Raw genomic sequence first — 13,538 nt, forward strand, 5'->3', positions numbered from 1 at the left:
GGTCTTTACATTGAAGCATGTCGGACCCTAAACCTTAACTCTTAATGAGAATAGTGTTGATAACACACTGGGGTTTTTTGCTAAGCCATGTTTAGCCAATGGATTTTTTCCTTATCTCATGCTCTGCTAGGGAGGAGGCTTGCAAAAGAAATTGGGAGGGAACATAGCTGGGACAGGTGATCTGAACTGACCAAAAGGATATTCCACACTAAGGAATCATAGAATCAACCGGGTTGGAAAAGATGTCCGAGATCATCAAGTCCAACCCTTGATCCAACACTGCTGTGGTTACTAGATCATGGCACTAAGTGCCACATCCAGTCTCATCTTAAAAACCATCAGGGACAGTGAATCCACCACCTTCCTGGGCAGCCCATTCCAGTGTCTGATTACTCCCTCCATAAAAAATTTCTTCCTAATATCCAACCTAAACCTCCTCTGGCACAGCTTAAGATTATGCCTTCTTGTCCCACTGCTGGTTGCCTGGGAGAAGAGATCAACCCCCACCTGGCTACAACCTCTTTTCAGGGAGTTGTAGAGAGTGAGGAGGTCTCCCCCGAGTCTCCTCCAGGCTAAACAACCCCAGCTCCCTCAGCCTCTCCTCATAAGACTTGGGGTCAAGTCCCTTCACCAGCCTTGGTGCTCTTCTCTGGACCTGCTCCAGCACCTCAACATCCTTCCTCAACTGAGGGACCCAGAACTGGACACAGCACTCCAGGTGTGGCCTCTCCAGTGCTGAGTACAAGGGAGAATTACTTCCCTGGTCCTGCTGGCCACACTATTCCTGATACAAGCCAGGATGCCCTTGGCCTTCTTGGCCACCTGGGCACACTGCTGGCTCATGTTCAGCTTCCTGTCGATCCAAACTCCCAGATCCCTTTCTGCCTGGCTGCTCTCCAGCCACTCTGTGCCCAGCCTGTAGCACTGCATGGGGTTGTTGTGACCAAAGTGCAGGACTCGGCACTTGGCCTTGTTGAACCTCATCCCGTTGGAATCAGACCATCTCTCCAACTTGTGCAGGTCCCTCTGCAGAGCCCTCCTGCCTTCCAGCAGATCAACACTCCCCCTCAACATCTGCAAATTTGCTGATGGTGGACTCAATCCCCTCATCTAAGTCATCGGTAAAGATATTAAACAGGACTGGCCCCAACACTGGTTCCTGGGGGACACCACTAGTGACCAGCCCCCAACTGGATGCAGCACCATTCACCACCACTCTCTGGGCCATCATCCAGTTTTCAATCCAGCACAGAGTGCCCCTGTCCAAGCCGCAGGCTGCAGTTTTTTCAGGAGTATATTGTGGGAGACAGTGTCAAAGGCCTTGCTGAAGTCTAGATAGACCACATCCACAGCCTTCCCCTCATCCAGCAGGAGGGTCACCTGGAGACCAGGTTGGTCAGACAGGACCTGCCCTTCCTAGACCTGTGCTGGCTGGGTCTGATCCCTTGTCCATCCTGTAGGTGTTGTGTGATTGCACTTAGGATGATCTGCTCCATAACCTTGCCAGGGACTGAGGTCAGGCTGATAGGCCTGTAGTTGCCTGGGTCCTTTTTGCAGCCCTTTTTGTGGGTTGGCTTGACATTCACCAACTTTCAATCATTTAGGACCTCCCTAGTGAGCCAGAACTGTTGGTAAATGATGGAGAGCGGCTTGGCGAGCTCTTTATCACCCTAGGATGGAGCCCATCTGGTCCCACAGACTTGCAAGGACCCAAGTGGCTCAGCATGTTGCTAACTGTTTCCTCCTGGATTACAGGGGGGCATCATGTCCAGTGTATAAACTGGGGGAAGTTGACTGGAAGGGGCCAATCTGCATTGGGAAGAGGGGTCTGGCATCTGTCAGTGGGTGGTGAACGATTGTATTGTGCATCACTTGTGGGGTTTTTTCTCTTATAATACTTTCATATACCATTATTACTGCATTTTTACTTCATTTTCGATTATCCAAACTGTTCTTATCTCAAACTAAAACGTCTGTTTTGATTCTCCTCTCCGTTCCATCGGGACTGGGGGAGTGGGTGGGGTTGGGAGATGGAGGTTTGAGCGGGCGACTGAGTGGTGCTTAATTTCCACGACACAAGGCGATTCTACCGACAAGTAATTTATCTTTCGAACACCCGGGGACATCAGTACGGATCGACAGCGACAGGCACACATGAGCAGCGCAGCCCTGGCTGGGGCCGTACCGCGTTGTCACCGCAGATGACGGAGCGCAGCTCGGCGCTACCAGGACGGCAGCAGGTGTCCCCACACCCATCCCGGGGCCAGGCGTGTCCCCGCCGCTCCATCACTCCACTCGCTCCACCTCCAATCCCGACCCGTGACGACACGGCCGCGACACGTCGGGAGGTCGCGTGACGCACGCGGGGGGGGGGACGGGGATGGCGGAGGCCCTGCACGCGCGCACGACGGGCGGACCGCGTCGCCATTGGTCGCGAGGGGCTCCGACCGAGCTCTGATTGGCTGCCCATCATCGCGCGGCAGGGCGGGGCGCGGCCGCGGGAGCGCGCGGGGCTGGGAGCGCACGGCGGGACCGCGCCCGGCCCGCCTTCCCCAGGGCCCTCCGGAAAGGGTCCAGTGCTTCAGTTCCTCACACTGGCTCTCCGCTGGTGCCCCTGACAAGCGGGGAGATGCGCGGCGGTGGTTTCTGCGTCCTTTGCTTGGAGCGCGCGGGCTCAGATGCCCCGTGCTGGTGTCGGCATCCCTGATCCCGCTGCCTTGTTCCTGGAGTGTGTGTAACTGGGCATCTTTGGAGGGAAGCAGATGGATCCGCTGCCGAATCCGTCCCCCCTGGCCACGAGGCTGCGGAACACGCTTGTGCGCTACCACGGCATTGCGGACGGAGAGTGGAGGGTGGCCAAGAAAACCGTGAGTGCTCACCCTTGGGCAGCTTTCCTGGTCCGTGATCCCGGGGAAGCTGTTGTGGATCACTCTTACGGCGGAAAGAGCCTATTGTGTGTGAAAATCTTGTCCAGTTCCTGCGGGACTTTTGGTGAGACAGGGGCTGTGAAACCTCCCTTCTAGGATAGAGCATCTCTAGATGGCTTGTTACCAATGTTGCCGTAAATCGGTAAGAAACTTCCAGGACTCAGTTTGTGAGCATTAGTGGTCAGGCATGTTTTCGTTTTCAGTGCTGGACACACAGGAGGATCGCTCCTCTGATCATATGTGTGTCCCCTTCTCGGCTCAGCGTGCTAATATTTACTTAAAATTTTACATATTCAGCAAATGTCTTACATGTTCACTCCGTTTCTTATAAAGTTTATACGTATGTTAATCCTAAGAACTTCTTCGGTCCTTATTTGGTTACTAGGGGGTCTTCCAGTGGTGTCCTGGAGGTCTCTGGTGGTCGTCTGGAGCTTGAACTTTATTTGAACTTGTCTGTGGAGCAGCGTATTTACAGCTGATTATAGAGCGTCTTTGTTCAGCATCTCTTATCCAAAAACTGGCTACTTACGTTTCCACTACTTTAACTAAAGCATTCAGAAACTTGCTTATTCCGCAACTACCTGAACAGAAACTTACATTGTAAAGGCCGATAGAAAATGACTGAACAATGGAGAATTGCTGCTCTTAGGCTGAGTATGTTTTTTTGGTTGCAGACATACTCTTGTCATTCCTTCTACCCATTTTCAGGGAAGTGTCTCACAGAAGGACCCAGCCTGGGTAGGATTATAGGCTTGATTTAAAGCAAAATGTGAAATAGCATTGGTAGCGCTTCAAGAGGCTCAGGTGTACTTCCAGCAAACCAGCCACAGCCTGTAGGTAGGATATGCCAGCCTCTTGAATGTTTTTCCCAATAGTGCTTGAACCCATCCATCAGACTTCAGTTTCCAAATGCCTTCCTCTTAAAAAGTGAGGTAATTCTCAATTCTTTTTCTTATATTGCTTCACATTTTTGTTGCCTTCAGAGCCCCTACATTATGCTAAGTTTCCTAAAATGAAAGGGAATGTAGTTCCTGCTTTCTCCAAGCAGTTTGCCATACTCTTCTTTTGAGCTGCCTGGATTTTTATGAGTCCTGCTTCAACAAGCTAAATAGACTCTGCTGGTGCATCAGTTCTAGGCTACGTGAAGTTGCTAGTCCCGTCCTGCATAGAAGGTAGAAATGTATTTGGGTATCTCAGTGTATCAATGTGGTAGACTAATGTGGTAAATTTCTATCTTTGCCCTTTGGTTACCTTGTTTTGAGTGGGACTTACATTTATTTTTTTTTTTCCGTCATGAGCAGACATTGATAGGATAGAGTCAAGTGGTGCAAATATAGCTTGATTATTTGCAAAATTAACAAATTCACTGTCTTGAAAGGGAGGAACAGAGCATCCAAGCCTTTCAGTCTTCCAATACACCTATACCTCCTCTGCTCTACTAAGTATTAAGGCTGTTGTATTCCAGTGTTGTTATGTCATTTAGTATTGTATTCCTGTAGGAAGTAACCTGCATCTCAGTGTTTCAAATCATATTACTCCCCAGATTTTACCCCTGTAAAATTTCTAGTTTGACTTTCTTTTTGCCTCCTTCTCTCTGCCTCTTCCTCCCTCTCTTTCTCCTCTCTTTCTTCCCTCCCTTCTTTTCAGTTTGGTACTATGCCTGTAAAAGACATTCAGAGCTTTACCAATAACCAGGGAGGTGTGTTTTGCTCCAGAATATCTTAAATAGTTCTGGATGAAGTACTTAACAGTGCTGTTCTTTAGGACATTTAGTTCTTTGTGCTTATATAATTATGACTCCAAATAAAGCAGTGCCATATGGTACTGTCTTCAACACCAAAATTCAGAGATGTTGTACAGAGGCTTCATTTAATAGTTAGGCAAAAATCAGAAGATGCTAGTTTCGTTATTTTCCTTGTGCATCTTTAAAATAAATAGACTACCGCTTGCAAGAGACTTTTAGTGAGGCATTTAGCATAGAAGGGTAACTTAAGCTTCCCCTTCTGCCACTGTCAGCACCTCCTGCACACATCTGTTTGGTCATATGTTGCAGGAGTGCAACCAGAAGTTGTGTGGTCTTCCTGTCCAAGTAGCATCCAGATAATGGCTTTCCAGTTGCCTTTTAACTGTAAGGCTTTGCCTGGTAATGTGGTTCTGTCATTCTGTGTGTTTTCATAGCAAACTGGCTTGGCCGACCAAGCCCTATTTCTGTGCAGATTTTTAGCATTTTACACCGAGGAAGGCAATTGTCTGACTTTTTTTTTGAAAGAATAGAATATTACAAGAGATATCTGAAACATCTCCCAGGTGCCCCAGTCAATGAGACTTTGGGGTGAACCATAGTTAGTGGTAAAATTGGTTGCTTTTCATCAGGAAAATTGAAGCATTTTCTGAACATCTTATAATTATATATAAGTGACAATTAACATCATATCTTATATTTTCTTTCAGAAGGATGCAACTGTGTGGCGTAAACCATCAGAAGAATTCAGTGGATACCTGTAAGTTTGCCTGCAGAGCAGATGATTTTTTAAGGTTCCACAGATGCACTTTATAGAATTTAAAAACTAAGATTGTGAATTCTACAGCCCTCAGCTACAGAGATTCTCCAGAGTAGAAGCTAAATGGATTATCTGTTGTACCTAAATTATTTCTTTGCAGTGTTACACTTTGATACTTTAGTGCTGCATGGTATTTATACAACAGACAGTGAAATCTGTGGAACACATCACAAAACTCCCATTGGCTGAAGTGGGCAACAGCATCTGCCCAGAAATGATGGCCTGCCTGCAATAGAGTAAAATATCAAGTGTTTAGCTGTGGAAAGAGGTGTGACACAAATGCCCTTCCCGTGTGAGTTTCTGTCTCTGGGTTCTCTTGGTGTCTGTAGATTTAGGCTACAGACTGTTTAGAGAAACAGTTACTAGAAAATGCTACTCTGAAGAAACAAAAAGTCATGTCAAAAGGTAGTGTTTGACTAGTTATCTGCAGTAAATAAGAACATCTTAGTTAACACAAAGTATTTTGAAAATAATGGTCCTGCTGGATTTTTCACCTTCAGGAACTGGAGGCCCAGTAACTCAAGTAAACAAAAATTCTAGAAAGACCTGATAACAAATGGATGTTCTGTAATGTCTGTACCAAATTATTTTATTTGATACTTTTATATGCCACTAAAGTATAATATAGTTTCTCATTAGCTTGCTTTTACTGCTATTACTTCTTCTTTATGACAAATATTATTCCCATTGTATTACTGATATTATTTTTTCCTTTTTAGTTTTACTTGTCCCTGGTGAATTCCCTTGCCAGCCCAACAAGAGGAGCAGAATAACAAGTTATTAGAGAAATAAACAGGTTAATTTTTATCTAAGGAAGGATTTTGCCATTTAAAAATATTTGCAGAAAAAAAGACAAGGTTTCTCAGAATAACATGTATTGCAGAGAAGAATAGATGCACCCATAGGTCTTCTGTGCTGTTTTTCTGATTCAGTTGTCCACTGTCTGTACCTCCAGGTACACTAACATGTAATTTTACTGCTGCAAATTAATAGGATATAAAAAATTTCTCACTGTTAAATGTAAACATATATTTCTCTAGCTACAAAGCTCAAGGAGTGGTGGAAGATGTTGCTAACAGAATAGTGGATCATATTCGCCCTGGACCTTACAGGCTAGACTGGGACAGCTTAATGACTTCAATGGACATCTTGGAAACATTTGAAGAGGTGAAGACTTGTCTAGATTCTTAAAGGAGATGTGTATAGATGAATATGTGAATTTAACAGTACAGCAGAGGAGTAATTCCTACAAATAGTAACATTTTTCATTCTGCATGAGGCATTGTGCATACATTCTGTGTGTGACCTCAGATGAGGCTTTCTGGCAGCACAGTCCCAATCTGAAGCTTGACGTGCATCTTTCCATCACTGCTAAAAATAGTCAATCACAATTCTCTTGGACCTGGGAACTCTGATAAAATTCAAATATGAAGAGCTACAGTGTGATATTGTATATGCCAAAGCCTTTTCTTGCAGCTTTCTTCCATTCCACAAACAATAATAATCACACTTATGAAAGCTGCATCCTCTTCCTCTTTCTGAAAGGCTGACCTGTGTAGTGTGGCTTTATGCTGAGATACAAAACAGTTCAAACTGAGAGTCAGGACTAAATAAAGGAAGGTAGGTTTGAAGTTGATTACAGAAGAGCTGGTAGCATTTCTTTCGTTACTGCAGAGATTCAGTATCACTTCAAACCCCCTCTGGATATCTGGCTTGAACGTGGATTGTCTTTTGCTCTGTTTCTTTAGGAAGATTTATATGACAAGGTATTTTTGCTAATTATTCCCTAAAATCTATGCAAATTCTAGTATCTTGTAAGAAAGCCTGTTTTGAAGAATTGTTCACATTCCATTTTATTTTTCACTTGGTAAATTAAAAGTATTTGACTGGAGCATCTTAGTAGCAAGAGAGTCCTCTTTCAATGTGTTCACGGTCCTTTCAGACTTCCTAAGTAATAGTGACATAAGAGCCACATGACTTTCAGTTCCCAGGCATGGCACAGTTCTCTAGTTTTAGATCTTTAAACCCTTATGGTGCCAGACATTTTCTGCTCTTGGCTGTAGACTAAAAGTCCTCACAACTTCCAGCATTTAGATTGAAAATGGCACAGCCATTCAGACTTCACTGAATTTGTTTGCACAGCGTAGTTGACAGAGGCTGTGACCTTTGTGAGAAATGCTAGCTGCCTACAAGCATAAATTTCTCTGTATTCATTATATTTTTGTTTTCTCACTCTCTTTATTCTGTCACTCAACCAGAACTGCTGTGTGATGCGCTATACAACTGCTGGCCAGCTCTGGAACATCATAGCACCAAGGGAGTTTGTTGATTTCTCTTACACCACAAGCTATGCAGATGGGCTTCTAACATGTGGTAAGCCACCTCCTACCTCTGCTTAAATCTTATTTTTCAACAGCTGCTTGGCTTAAGATTTGGTTCAAATGCAGTTTTGTTCTGCAGTAAACATTCCAAAAATGGTGTAAGATTGTCTCCAACAAATAAATTCAAGGTATTTTAACAATTTCAAAGATATTTTAATGTTTTACATACTTAAAGGTGCATACAAGTTACTGGCTTGCCTGTGTGCCAGGTTTCACTTATGTCAACTGTGGGATAGGAGTGGGAGAGACAAGTTGAGTCCTCCGACTCAGAGCAAACTGGGAGGAGCAGCAACTGGCTTCTAGTAAATGGGAGGAAGGTTTTTTTAATATCTGAGTTTTTGCTCATCATGGTCTCCATGCTCTGTTGTGGAGTTTGGATGAAGAGCAACTTTCATTCATGAAAGTACCCAGAAACTTGAAATGTGTCTGTCCCTTCTACTACATTCCTGAAGAAGAAGCAGCTTGTATATTTCAAATTTACTGCACCTGTATTTTTTTATTTGTGTTAAATTAATTTATCTGTTTGTTTGTTTGTTTATTTTCTTTGATAGGTATAAGCCTCGACTACGAGGAGGTGAGGCCTAACTTTGTGCGTGGATTCAATCACCCTTGCGGCTGGTTCTGTGTCCCCCTCAAGGATTGTCCCAGCCACAGCCTTTTGACAGGCTACATTCAGACTGAACTGCGGGGGATGCTGCCACAATCTGCAGTAGACACTGCCATGTCCAGTACCTTGGCCAATTTCTACTCTGACCTCAAAAAGGCGCTCAAATCGTAGACAAACAGTGACTTAAAAGCCCGTGCATCCCTTGCAATCAGTTTATTATTATTTAGTTTTTGAGGTGATCCTTAGCATACATTCCCAATTCAAGATTCTTTCTGCTGCTCAGCACTCTGCAGCTGTGTGGGAAATATCCTGAATCCATAAACCCCCGGCTTCCTCGGTAGAAAACACAAGATGTGTGTGTGCTCTTGAAAAATGCAGCATGAACTCAGCTCTATCCAACAGCATAGGTGGCCAAGTGCTCAGGATTTTGCTGGTGCAGGTTGCTGTACCGGCAGCATCTTATTGAAGATGTAATTTTGTTATATATATAGATAGATATAGATATTAACATTTTCAATTTGTTTAGTTTGTACAGCTGCATCTGTATTTTTTTAATTTGATTTGATTTATCGTAAGAATATTATATAGCTAAATTGTTAAATGATGCTATTCATAAGAAAGCTCTTTGCACTTGTTAGCAAAAATAAGTGTTCATTGTTGGCATTGATGTTGTAACTGTAACTTACTGTTGTGTATAATAGTCTAAGTGCATAGATAAAGAAATGCCCTTACAGCTGATCCAAAGCTCATTTAAGTCATCAATTGTCTTTCCATAGTTTTTTTGTGGGCTTTTAATCACACAGTTGTCAAAATAGCAAACTTCCAGTGGATCTTCAGTGATACCCTGCACTTCTAAAGAATTTTTTACTTAAATTTGCATGCAATTGTTCGTGTGTGTGTGTGTGTGTGTGTGTTTGGTTTTGGGGCTATGTGTGTGTGTGTGTTTCTTCCTTAACTGAAAAACCTGTTTTTTTCAGAATTTTTTAAGCAACAGAAAGAGCCAGTCATTTTTTTGAGGTATGGGCCTTGCTGTAGCCAGCACAGACTGACAGCAGGCTGGTGCTGTGGAGTGTTCTGTGGTATTACCCCTAGATTACTCTTTGCAATAAATGAAATTAACATCTTAAAATATGAGCAACTGAAGGTCAAAGCTCAAGCTGCAGAATTGCTCAGATGTGCTAAAGGGTGGAGGGCCCTTTCTTAAGGTCCAAATTTTTCAGGATATTCAGAAATATCCTGAAATATAGGAGGGGCATTCAAAAGATTACTCTGTGCTGCTAGGAACCTGAAATCTCTTTAAAACCCAAGATTAGGCTTTTAATGTTGGTATGTGTTGTGCTCAGGTGAGATTTTAATTATCCCTGTGCTTCACCAGTGCTCACAGGAGTGAGTTTACCTGTATAGTAGTTAGGGAAGGTACCTTGAAGCCCTGATATTTTGGAGCCAGTTGTATGCACATAATCCAAGGACTGGTAATGAACTCTAAGAAAAAAAAATTCAGATGAAAATTTTTCCCCTGCAACATTGGTTTTTTTGACACTGGCCACTGTAGCCGAACTCTGAACAGTGAGGACTTTTCTTTCTCATTGCTCAGGCAAAAAGAGGTAGAAAAAACATGATACTAAATACAGTGAGAGCTTTTCCAACGTGCTTCATGTTTTAAAGACCGTTAAAAACAATGCATCAAGCAGCCTTTGGTGTCTTCATAGGCAGAAAATGTTAACTCCCTGTTGGGTTTTGTTTATTCTATAGTTCCCTTTACACTCCTTGGTGTAAATGAGCTCTAGGCACTGCAGAAAATTTTGAGAGGCCCCTGTTCCAAACACCCATTTTAGGGGCTCTAACACTTCTAGAATATCTATCCTTATTTAGTATTCAGTGAAATGTCTTTTTATGCTTTCAGTAAAGACAGGCTGGTGAAGCACAGAGCAGCTAAAGAAAGAAGAACTGGAGCTTAAATAAAAGAAAATTGCCAGTGTATTTTAAGTGTGTTGATGCTTTTAATAAAAATTTCAGTTCAGCTACAGAATAATAGAGAACTAGAAGAAAGATGTCTAATTTCATAGTCTGTTGTATTTCTTTGAAACCAAAATTTAAATTTGTTTTGTATAGCTACAGGTGGAGAGGAGTGCTAGATCTTGAAGCAAAGGTTTTCTTTAACAAGAGTACATCAGAACTGAAAGCCACAAAATCAGAGCCTTTTCCCACGCTGGCATTCTTTTCTTCCTAAGTTAGTGACAATCTAGGTGGAGCCAAGGCAGTTAAAACAGGAAAGTAGTTTGAAAGGACAAAGTGCAGGAACCCATGTTTTGCTTATGCAGAAGAAATGGGAGACAAAGTAAATTCTTTAGTATAGATTTCTGTCTCTTGAGTTTTAGAGCGTTTCAATTAACCTGGAATATAGTTATCCAGAAGCAACTTCTGAATAAGGTAGCCAAGAATAGCAGAGACCTGTTTTTTTTAGGGAAATGACATGTATATAGACACGTCAAAATTATTTTTATATGGCTAATACTTTTTAAAGAAATCTTAACTTTTTTAGGGATTTGAGCAATATGATGCTTTACTCTTTGGCACTTTAACTAGGTGCTTTGTGTGTGTATGGGAGAAGTGACTAAAGATAAGACAATTTTCTTGTTTGACTTCTGTTCCTCCTCTAAAACCTCCAGCATTAAACCTTGCCTGTAGTTGTGCTCCTTATTTTACATATGCAGAAGGTAGAGACTGGGCTAAGTACAATTTGGGGGCAGTCCAAGGAACTCTACCACAGCTTGCTGGGAGGTGGACCACGACTTCGGATAGATACTATCTGCACAGGTCCTGATCACAAATATGATGAATTCATGTATGTGAAATACAGTGTATTTTGAAACAGGAGGCCAGGCCCAAAAGAGTTAACTAAGAAATTTGGGCCTGCTAACAAGCTACTAACATCCAAAACAATCTGTGCTTGTTCTGTTCTACTTACTGGACCAAAACTTAAGAGAATGGTAAAAGAACATGTAATAGGCCTAGAGGTAATAAATTAGAAATGCAGTAGGATAAGGTAGACATTTGAATAGAAGAAACAGGCTGGGAGCCAAGGCTTTTTCCAAGCTTCAGTGAGCGGGTCGAGAACATTGGAAAAGAAGAGAGGTCAAGCTGAGGAAGATGAGAATAGCCCCCAGACCCATGGGAGGAAGATCGGAACTACCACCAAAATTGAGGGCCAAGAGAAGCACCGCCCTAAGCCCCACCTGAGCTCCACCTATACTCTGCCTGTTATTAATATGTATAGATAGATGTTGTAATCACTTGAATATGCATTTAATCATATTTGAAAATTGTATAAAAACTGCTGATTTTGTGTGAAGCCTTTGAGCAAGTTTTTTCCAGCAATAGCTGGCTTGCTCCCAGCGCTGTCAATAAATACCTTTGCTGCTCAAAAATCAAAAGTCTCTGGGCAGTTCATTATTCCAGATTTTTCGGATTCAATTTATAAAACACAAAGGGATCATATAATTCCTCCACTAATCATGAGTAACCAGAATGGTTTTGATGGTATGAGCTGTTAGGAGGTTCACTGCTGTAAAAGTAGCCCTAATTCCAGTGAAACCAGGTGAGCTGTGCCTATCTGCAGAATGTCAATGTCAGTGTATTTTAACAATGTCAGTGTGTTTAACTTACTGTGTTCAGCACATAAGTGATTGTATTTCTATTTTAAATGCAACTGCAGAATAAATTCAAGTACTGGATTCCAACAAACTCGTCATGTAGCTTTTTCAATTCTTGTGAAACCAGATGTACCATTCAGTGACTTTTTAGGGAGTTATATCTGATAATGTAGTTCTGGTGATCTCGATATCAACTTGTCTTCTTAAATTTGAAAGCCATAAAGCCTGTTTTTACTTAGAAACTTGATTTAGGCCAAGGAAGATGCCCAACTCAGACTTCTTCTAGATTGAAATCTCTTGAAAACTGTACAAATAGAATTTTCTCAATGCTTCAATTCTAAAAATATATATACAGAGGGTTTTTTTTATGATGACCACATGACTGCTGTGGAAGAACTTTATTTGGCTTAGTATTACTTACCTTTTAGTATGTTTAAGAAATGGTTTATCATTAACATCAAAATGAAGTTAATCTTAAAAACGTGAGCATGTAGCACCTTGAAGAAGGCATATAGATTAGGTTTTATAAAACATGGAACATGTGTATTGACATGTGTTTAATTAGCACCTACAGAAACACAGGAAGAAAATCCCCGTATTTTATGTAGAACCTTTTCTTGTTTCTCTTACTAAGTTGGCATAAAAGCAGTAGAGTTCTGTAGCATTCGACTTCAATGGAAAGAGATGAGAAAAGGAACTGTGACCTCTGAGATATGGCAGGCTCTTGAAGGGCTTGTATCATGTCACCTTCTGCAAAGTGGAGTAGGAATAGGTATAGAGACCACTTCAGATCTTTGGAAAATTATTAAAGTCACTAGTTAGAATTACTAAAAAAAAAATAGTGATGTTTAGACCCATTTTCTGGTGAAAGATAATATGACAATGGAAGAGATTAAATCTATGCTAAATATTAACCAAAGTCCTAGAGCACAGTTTAAACTTTGGAATACATTCTGCCTTTTCCAGTCCACATTGAGCTGTAGTGGTGATTTAGTTTTAAAGTACAGGGGACTGATTATCATGGGGATGACTTTCCTCAGGATTGTGTCATTAGTAGAGGGAAATCAGGCACAGATCATAACAGCACCTGACAGGAGATACCTGTACATGTTTCACAGCTGACCCACACAATAAGAAATGTCATATCTGGGTTAAGGAGCCTCACATCCCAACAGATTATCCAGAAAAATCTTCTCCAAAGTAATGTTCTTTAACAGGTTTCTTTCAGTATGTAAAGTCACTATGATGACCTAATAATCCCTGAAAATGTTTCTGTGATACAGGTGTCATAGGTGGAACCGTTAGAAGATCATTTACTGCCCAAAGTGTTATCAGAAAGTGACCTTGCTCAAGCCTTCTGTGGACCAGTTTGCCTGTGCCCTAGAATATGTGACAAAAAGCACTTCCTG

At 42.1% G+C, this 13,538-nt stretch overlaps 1 protein-coding gene across 2 annotated transcripts; it reads left to right on the forward strand.

Annotated features, from left to right (window-relative positions):
* Window positions 1-2,511: 2,511 nt before the first annotated feature.
* On the forward strand, window positions 2,512-12,216 carry STARD4 (StAR related lipid transfer domain containing 4). 2 transcript variants are annotated; one of them, XM_017812740.1, is made up of 5 exons: window positions 2,512-2,867; window positions 5,379-5,428; window positions 6,529-6,655; window positions 7,747-7,861; window positions 8,421-12,216. In XM_017812740.1, exons 1-5 carry the CDS (start codon window positions 2,763-2,765, stop codon window positions 8,645-8,647), a joined length of 624 nt encoding a protein of 207 aa, XP_017668229.1. In that variant the 5' UTR covers window positions 2,512-2,762; the 3' UTR covers window positions 8,648-12,216. The 2 variants fall into 2 exon arrangements, with proteins under 2 accessions (XP_017668229.1, XP_017668230.1); XM_017812741.1 differs by lacking the exon at window positions 2,512-2,867 and adding an exon at window positions 2,914-3,069.
* The last annotated feature ends 1,322 nt before the right edge of the window (window positions 12,217-13,538 follow it).

This window comes from Lepidothrix coronata, unplaced genomic scaffold, assembly GCF_001604755.1.
Source record: "Lepidothrix coronata isolate B3197 unplaced genomic scaffold, Lepidothrix_coronata-1.0 Scaffold37, whole genome shotgun sequence".
NCBI lineage: Eukaryota > Metazoa > Chordata > Aves > Passeriformes > Pipridae > Lepidothrix > Lepidothrix coronata.